Source organism: Meleagris gallopavo, chromosome 28, assembly GCF_000146605.3.
Source record: "Meleagris gallopavo isolate NT-WF06-2002-E0010 breed Aviagen turkey brand Nicholas breeding stock chromosome 28, Turkey_5.1, whole genome shotgun sequence".
NCBI lineage: Eukaryota > Metazoa > Chordata > Aves > Galliformes > Phasianidae > Meleagris > Meleagris gallopavo.
In genome coordinates this window covers 2,920,530-2,928,883 of record NC_015038.2, presented here as the reverse complement: position 1 = coordinate 2,928,883, position 8,354 = coordinate 2,920,530, and the positions used below count along the sequence as shown (strand labels likewise).

Sequence of the window (8,354 nt, the reverse complement as noted above, 5' to 3'; positions counted from 1 at the left end):
GCGGCGGCGGGGAGCCGGGTGGGACGGCCGGGCTTCGGGGGCGCGCCTCGCTCAAACGCTGCCTTTGCGTTCCGTTGCAGAGTCCTTCGGCCAGAACTACCCCGAGGTAAGGGATCTCCCGCCCCGCGGGGCTGCCCCGGCCCGCAGCGGCCCTGCGCAGCGCCCTGACCGCCCTCCTTTCACCTCAGGAAGCCGATGGCACGTTGGACTGCATCAGCATGGCCCTGACCTGCACCTTTAACCGCTGGGGCACGCTGCTCGCCGTGGGCTGCAACGACGGCCGCATCGTCATCTGGGATTTCCTCACCAGGGGAATCGCCAAAATCATCAGCGCCCACATCCACCCCGTCTGCTCGCTCTGGTGAGGGAGGGCTTCGTCTTTTCTGCCACTTGGTGTCACACCACCAGTTCAGGCTGCTCGGGGCTCAGCCTGGCCCTGAGCTCCTCCAGGGATGGGGCACCCACACTTGTCTGAGCAGCAGTGCTGGGGCCTCACTGTCTTCTGAATAAAAGACTTCAGTCCAACATCTGACCTAAAACTCTACCCTTACTTTAATACCATTCCCCTTGTCTTGTCTTTTTCAGACCTTGTAAAAAGAGGGTCTGTTTTAAGATAATTTCCTTTAAAAGAGTTTGAATACGTGAAACACCCGTGAAATTTTTTGGTTACTAGAGTTCAGAAGTTGGTTTTCAAGCTAACGGATTCACAGCCGAGCTTTAATATGAGGCCTGCTAATTTAACAGACCAATTAGTGGATGCTTTTTATGTATTGAAGGAGTAGCTTTTATTTGAACTGCCCCTTGCTTCTGTAGCTGGAGTCGGGATGGCCACAAACTGGTGAGTGCTTCGACTGATAACATCGTGTCGCAGTGGGATGTGCTGTCTGGGGACTGCGACCAGAGATTCAGATTTCCTTCACCTATCCTGAAAGTTCAGTATCACCCTCGAGACCAGTAAGTCCTGTGAAAAAAATGATGCTCTCATTTGGGTAGAATTAATGATTATGAATGTATTTTTACTGGAGCTTGAAGTGCTTTTTCTAAACCTGGCAGATCTTTTCAGATTGTTTTCTTTATGCAGTGAGGGCCCCAACTTGGATTTGTTGTGGCTTTCTGAATGTCCTGTGTGAGTGGGGCCCTAATGTGGATTGCTTGTGGCTCTTTTTATTTTGAAAGGAAGGGAGGAAAGTAAACATGGCAGCAATCCTTAGAACTGGGTACAGAAAAGCCTTGTTGAGTTTACAAGTTACTGCACAGACATAGAGAAGCCTTCAGAAAAAGAAAGGAAATGAAAGCAGACACTGGCTTAGTGTCATTTTATAGTGTAAGAAAGAAAGACCAAATGAAAGACTGAATAAAAGATGGTGTTATTCTGCCTTTCTCATTGTAGACTGACTTTTTTTTCCTAGTGCTAAATGTGGAAGCTTCTTTTCCAGAGCAGAAGCTGTGAGCTGTTTCACTTTGACTTTGCAGAAACAGAGTTTTGGTTTGTCCCATGAAGTCTGCACCAGTGATGCTGACGCTGTCAGACTCCAAACACGTTGTGCTTCCTGTGGATGATGATTCTGATCTCAACGTCGTGGCCTCCTTTGACAGGCGAGGGGAATACATTTATACAGGCAATGCCAAAGGGAAGGTGAGACTGTGGCAAGAGCACTGGATGCTGTAGCTTAGATTGCTTTATCAAGATGTGTGATGTTTCTAGGTTGCTTTCTTTGTTTTATTATACAAATAAGGCTTCCTGCATGTCTCTTGAATAATTGATGTGTCGTTACGATCGTCTTCGTATTTCATCTTCTAAGATCTGTAGCATATAGATCTGAGTTAAGTCTTTGTGTTGCTCTTGTCTTTGACCATATTTGTTGGATCCTTTTCCAATGTTTATGTCGCAGAAGTGTCGCAGAAACTGTAGTAGAAACTGCAGTAGCAGAGTTCCAACTATTCCTGTGTAGATTGCTGAGGCTTCTGTTGTCAGGGTTAGTAGTTATGTGAAAGGTACTAAAAGGGGAGTGAGTAACAATGAGATGCTGATTGCCTTCTGTTTCCTTAATCTTCAGATCTTGGTCCTAAAAACAGACACTCAGGATCTCGTTGCCTCCTTCAGAGTGACAACTGGAACGAGCAACACCACAGCTATTAAATCAATTGAATTTGCTCGGAAGGGAAGGTGAGCTACTATGGACTATAGCAGGTCTTACAAAAAAAACCAACCTCCCACAATTATTTCCCACAGCATATTCTGATTCTTTTTACTCTCTTTAATACAATGCTTGTTATGTGGCATTCTTCCCACAGCTGCTTTTTAATAAACACAGCTGACCGGATCATCAGGGTCTATGATGGCCGTGAAATTTTAACCTGTGGGCGAGATGGGGAGCCTGAACCAATGCAGAAGCTGCAGGATTTAGTGAACAGGTGAGAGGCAACAGAATGGGTGGTCAGCCTGCAGTAGAAAGGTCAACTTGTCTTGAAATCGTTGAGATTTGTGTGTTCTGTACCTGTGGGAAGGATGGCTGAGTGTCTTATTCTACAGACAAATGTTTTCATTTGAAATGTGTGAGTCGCAGTTTGATTTGAAATGTAAATATTATTTGTGGGTGGGAAGATGTAAGGTTATGGTCTGAAGAACAGTCCCACAGTCCTCATCCTCGACATTTAACAGTCTTTTAAGATTTCTTTTCTCTTTGCTTGCAGGACACCTTGGAAGAAATGTTGTTTCTCTGGTGATGGTGAATATATAGTGGCAGGTTCGGCACGTCAGCATGCTCTCTACATCTGGGAGAAAAGCATTGGAAACCTGGTGAAAATCCTCCATGGGACCCGAGGAGAGCTGCTCTTGGATGTAGCAGTAAGAAAACTGCCAGCTATCGTTACGTTTCTTGTTTAGAAATCTAAGCTTTCTTAATTGCATTTACCAGTTAAGCTCCTCCTCTTTTCTCTTTCATATAAACCCAGTGGCATCCTGTCCGACCAATCATAGCTTCTATTTCCAGTGGTGTCGTGTCAATATGGGCTCAGAATCAAGTGGTAAGTGTTTTACATTGCTTCTTTAAGAGGTTTCCCTGGTGGTCTCCATCCCTACTAGTCCTAGTAGTCTGAATTATTGCATGTTGAAATCTTTTATTAAACCCAACTCAGCAAACTCTCTAGCCTCACCAGCCTAACTTGAAAGATGTTTGCCATCTTGTTGAATGCGAGTAGGGTACTTATATTTCACCTGCTGAGGTAGTTAAGCTTTGTGTAAAGTGCTAAATATGATCTTGGGGATGTTTGATGGGGGAATGGTGTCATTCCGAACGTACAGCTGAAACACTGGAAATTGGAGTGAGCCAGAACTACTGTGGCTAAATATGAATACATCCTTGTTTTCAGAGTTAATGGCATACACTGTAATATTTAAGGAGTGTTGTAATGTCAGCTTTTCAGTAGGAACTCATTTGTGCAGTTTCTAATTTGCCACGTGGCTGTATAGCTGATTGAGGCTGGATTTCTTGCGTGTGGCTTGGGAGATTTTCACAAGGAATAAGATTGGAATTGCATGAATCCCCAGTTTGGCAGCTGTTCCTTCACATTGAGGTAAATCTCATCTTGAATTTGTGACTTAGGAAAACTGGAGTGCCTTTGCACCTGATTTCAAAGAGCTGGATGAAAATGTAGAATATGAAGAGAGAGAGTCAGAGTTTGACATTGAAGATGAAGATAAGAGTGAACCAGAACAGACAGGTACTGAAAATCTCTTTGTTGTGTAATTGGCCATTCAGGTGTTACCAAATAATTGTTGGTCCAAATATACGACCATAATAAAGATTAAAACTGGCAGTTGTGGGGGATGTGAGGGGTGAATTTGGATCAATAGTGGCACAGTTTGGCCACTTGGTGGTGCCAAAAAATTGTGCAGTGGAAAAGGCTGTAGTTACTGTAGAGAGAATTAAGAATTCTTCCTTGTTAGGGATAGAGTTCTTTTTGCTTTCAGGCTTATATTTAGATTACTTTTGTGTTAAAATGTAGCACATTGGTTTGTAGGAACAAAGCATTAAAACAACTTCTGTCCAAGAACTCTCAGTGAGAACAGCGTGGCAGCTGAAATTAAAAACAGAAACCTGATAGCTGTAAGGGGAAATGCCTCACGTGTGTTGTGTGCTGCAGTTCTCATCCCCGCATGCTAAGACATTTAAGAGCAGTCCCATTCTTTCTGAACAATTTGCTTTTTTCCTTTCTTTCATTAATTCTTCGTTTCTCCCTGCTTTCAGGTGCTGATGCTGCAGAAGATGAAGAAGTGGATGTAACGAGTGTGGATCCCATTGCTGCCTTTTGCAGCAGGTAAAAGAGTAACTTTGTTTAAAGCGTGAATATGGAACATATCACTGACATTCCCCCAAACCAGTTCTCTCTGTACACTTAGATTTGTTGTGTCTCTGTTGTAGCAGGTAGAAAGAGTTACTTGTGAAAAAAACCATTGGCAGAGAATAGGGTCAGAGTCTATAAATGAAAAGAAACAAGATATTAAAGACTCCTACTTTTAAAAGAAATCATAACTTTTTATTTTACAGTGATGAAGAACTGGAGGACTCCAAGGCACTGCTTTACTTACCCATTGCTCCTGAAGTAGAGGATCCAGAAGAAAACCCCTATGGGCCTCCACCTGATGCTGTTCAGAGTTCCTTAACTGATGAGGGTATAGGATCTGAGAAGAAGAGGCAGTCATCCTCTGATGGACCTCAGGCACCAAAGAAGAAGCCCAAAACAACCAACATAGAGCTACAAGGAGTGCCTAATGACGGTGTGTAGAAGCTGCCATTGATTTAACACCAGTTCTGCATTTGAAATATCTTTCTTAGCTTTGCTTAGTCCAAAGACAAGTACAGAAGTTCACTCTTTGCTATGAAGTTACTTATTATAACAGTTATTAATGGCCGCCCGCTCTGCAAAGTTTGCTGGAGTTTTGCAGACTAGAAACGAGGGCAGACATCTCAAAGCTGTAATTTTCAATGCTGTTTGTATTTAACACCTCATCTAAGCACCCTAAGGGATAACTCAGTCTGGCAACACCTTGTTTTCCTCCAGAAGTCCATCCGCTGCTGGGTGTGAAGGGAGATGGTAAATCCAAGAAGAAGCAAGCAGGCAGGCCTAAAGGATCAAAAGGTAAAGACAAAGATTCTCCATTTAAACCGAAACTCTACAAAGGGGACAGAGGTGCTTTACCTCTGGAAGGAGCAGCGAAGGGTAAAGTGCAGGCGGAGCTGGGACAGCCTTTGACAGGTAAGGACCCACTGTGAGCGTCGTTGCTTGCTTGGTGGCCTTGCAGAGTCATAGCACTTTATGTTCCCAGATGGCCCTTGCTCACTGGATGTCACTGATGTCACTGCTGTCAAGGATAGGCAAACGTTTCTATATTTGTTTTTAAAGTGGAAGTGCTTTTAGTATTTGTAATAAAAGCAATATCTGTGCATGTGTTGTTGCATATGAAGAGCGCCTTGGGTTTTAGTAGGGAGGGCTCTCTGCTTGAAATTGAGCATTTCTTACAGTCTGTTTGATAATTGGAGCCTGGGATAAAATTCAGGAGCTGAATTCTTTAATCCTGGCTGTGGAGCGTGCACAGATTCCAAGAAGTGCATTTGCTGTAAAAGAAGACAGATTTTGTCGGATCATGTTGCGTTCTTTGCTTTATAACCATGCTTTGTTGGTTACTTACAGAACAGGGCTGTTGCTGTCACCTTTGTTAGGACCCAGACTTTGAATCTCAGACAGGGACTGGCTCTCAGCTGGTGGCAGTGTTTCCCATCTGTCTCATTTACTACTCGAGCTTATTTGGGAAATGCTCATTCAAGTGTAGTAAAGGAAGTACATGTTTGGATTAAATGATGTGCATTCTGGTGGTTTTTTTTTCACTATAACAGAGAGCCTGTGGTTGATACAGAAACAGATTCAAAGATGCGATGTAACTGATATCTCAAGTTTTGCATTTCCTTGGACATAGCAGTGCTGTGGATTTTAGACTGCACAGAATTGTTGTTTTTGTTTTTCCCTCCTCCTTCCCTCACTGCTGGTCCTGTGTTACCCCCTGTGTTTTTGCTTATCGCTTCCTATGCGGTTGTTATAGTCTGACTTGCTTTTATGAGACCACTGTAGAATTTAATTTGCTAATTGTACTCAGCTTGGGATGTGCATACCCCTACCAGTGAGTTTAGCACTGGGTTTTTGGGCAGCGTGAAGACAGAATTGGGGTTGAGTTTAGACCCCAAATTCTCTGCTTTCTTTACCCACTGGAAGGTAGCAGAGCTTTTTCAAATGTAGTTTTACATAAGCATGTGAAGGTGTTTTACCACCATGCTGGTATTCAGCTTTATTGAGCTAGAGGCAAATAACGTTGCTTTGATGGAATCCTGTCTCAGTTATCGTGCTCCCTTGCGCAGTGCTGCTGATTTAGAAGGATCAAACAGATCCGTGCAGTAGATCCCACCACTCAGTGTTGGAAATGGCTGTGTGAGTCACACAGTGAGTCACAGATTGCCCACTGAAGGAGCCGTCCCTTGGCTCTCAGCACTCACAACAGCCTTCTAGTCCATGAAATTCACGTCTCTCTTTTGTTCTCTTTATGACTTGCAATGTCTATTTTGAACAGCCAGTTCTCCCTCGGGTCCACCCACGTGCAGATTGCAATGGCCTTCTGCCTGCACTGCTGGAGCTGGGCACACTTCTCTGTCTCTCTTGCATGAAGCTGTTAGCTCTGCTCGTTCCACGTGCTGCTGCTTCCTACAGGAGCCCATCACTCACTCACACAGCCTCTCCACAAGCATTTATTCTCTGGGAGCTGCAGGCTGATTTGCTGTTACAGTGGACGTTTGGGAGCTGCTTGGCTGGGGCTTGGCAGCCAATATCTTGGTGTCAAAGCAGCTGTGTCAAAATTGGCTTTCAGTAAAAACAAACTGGGAAGCTTGATCTGTTGTACAGTTTTAGAACAAAGCCACGCAGCAGTCTTGTTAGACCTCAGCGTAGGTGGAACTTGTTCCTTTCTGTTATGCTTCTGCTTTGAGGTTTTGGGGTCGGCGCATCCATTTTCCAGCAGGTAAGTGTGCTTGTGCCTCTGTGGGGTAAAAGCTCAGAGCCCATGAACTGCCACATCCGTGCCTGTGGTCTCAGATACAGAGTTCTTAATTTGTGGTAGATGGGGCCTTGTTGGTTATATCCCATTCTGGAAGGCACATAGAGAATCACATTCTCAAAGGCTTTTAGTTTTTTTTTTCATTTATTTCACAAACTGTCGGAGTCAGATGATTTATTTTTCACCTGTCTTTGATCTCTTTAGCAGGTGGTGCCATCTCAGAGCTGTTATGAAGACCCTCTTCTTTATCCTCCTCTGTTCTTTCCCATATTGGCACCATAACACGGAGAATAGATGAAGCAGTCAGAACGGACTGACTTTAATACAGCAGCCTGATTGTTCATGGATTCAGGGAGTGACTTTTATAAGAAATGAGTATTGAAGAGGAAACGGCCTTCGTTCTTCCTTAATTGCCTCTTGGTCGAGCAGTGTGAGATGCTGACTCTCAGGTCACGCAGTTTGCAAAGAGACTGACTGGAACTGCCTTCATGTTGGCATATGTGATGTTCTGCACTGAGCTGGTACCCGACCCTCTGCCACTCCAGAGCTCATAGCCATTGTCTTTTAAGTAATTTTTTTGTTCCTGGATTGAAAAATACCCAAAGTGTGTGGTTTTTATTCCTGATACCAATGACTGTGTATCCTCCAAACTTCCTTTTCTCTGCTGTTAATTCCCATTCCAGTGAGTTGTGTAGGCCTTTCTGTGCCAGCTGCATTGCCTTGCAGCTTTGGTTAGCTCAGTGTGATGTCTTCTATGCTGACATGCTTAGTGAAACTGCTGCTGATTATGTGCCAGATTTGATTTCATCTCAAGTGGATAGAGACCTAATGTGAAGAATCAAGACACCCTCTGAAGTCTGCAAAGAATGAATTTTCATGTTGTTAATATTTTAGACACGAAGGATGACTCTGCTGATGGGAAGAGGAGCACATGGAGGTAGCTCTATAAAATACAGTCTAGACAGAAGTGTATAAACTGAGTGGTATGAAGAGCAGTGTTGGCAGTGTCTTTCTTCTCCTTGCAAGCGTGTTTATTCTGTTTCCATTTAAGATGCCCCACCAGGAATGCTGTTTCCTCCTTAGCTGCTATATACTGGTACTTAGAGAAGGAACAGCCAATATTTCTCCTAACTGAAACTGTATTTTTTTCAGCTACGCTTCCAGGACTTAAAGATGAAATGAATAACGGTGTGATTGCAAAAGACAAACATGTGGACCATGAATTTTTAAAAATGCCTTTTTTTTTTTTTTT

At 43.7% G+C, this 8,354-nt stretch overlaps 1 protein-coding gene across 2 annotated transcripts; it reads left to right on the top strand.

The window, feature by feature from the left end:
- The first annotated feature begins 20 nt into the window (after nt 1-20).
- RBBP5 (RB binding protein 5, histone lysine methyltransferase complex subunit) lies at nt 21-8,354 on the top strand. 2 transcript variants are annotated; one of them, XM_010724213.3, is made up of 13 exons: nt 21-106; nt 189-361; nt 814-954; nt 1,474-1,636; nt 2,058-2,167; nt 2,296-2,415; nt 2,695-2,848; nt 2,956-3,027; nt 3,606-3,723; nt 4,251-4,320; nt 4,551-4,780; nt 5,065-5,142; nt 7,310-8,354. In XM_010724213.3, exons 2-13 carry the CDS (start codon nt 219-221, stop codon nt 7,333-7,335), a joined length of 1,425 nt encoding a protein of 474 aa, XP_010722515.1. In that variant the 5' UTR covers nt 21-106; nt 189-218; the 3' UTR covers nt 7,336-8,354. The 2 variants fall into 2 exon arrangements, with proteins under 2 accessions (XP_010722515.1, XP_010722514.1); XM_010724212.3 differs by having other exon boundaries at nt 5,065-5,259.

Coding starts and splice junctions, on each gene's coding strand:
- RBBP5 (XM_010724212.3), top strand. CDS start 219: ATGGCCCTGACCTGCACCTTTAACCGCTGGGGCACGCTGCTCGCCGTG. Junction 362..813: donor CACCCCGTCTGCTCGCTCTG/GTGAGGGAGGGC, acceptor TTGCTTCTGTAG/CTGGAGTCGGGATGGCCACA. Junction 955..1,473: donor CAGTATCACCCTCGAGACCA/GTAAGTCCTGTG, acceptor TTGACTTTGCAG/AAACAGAGTTTTGGTTTGTC.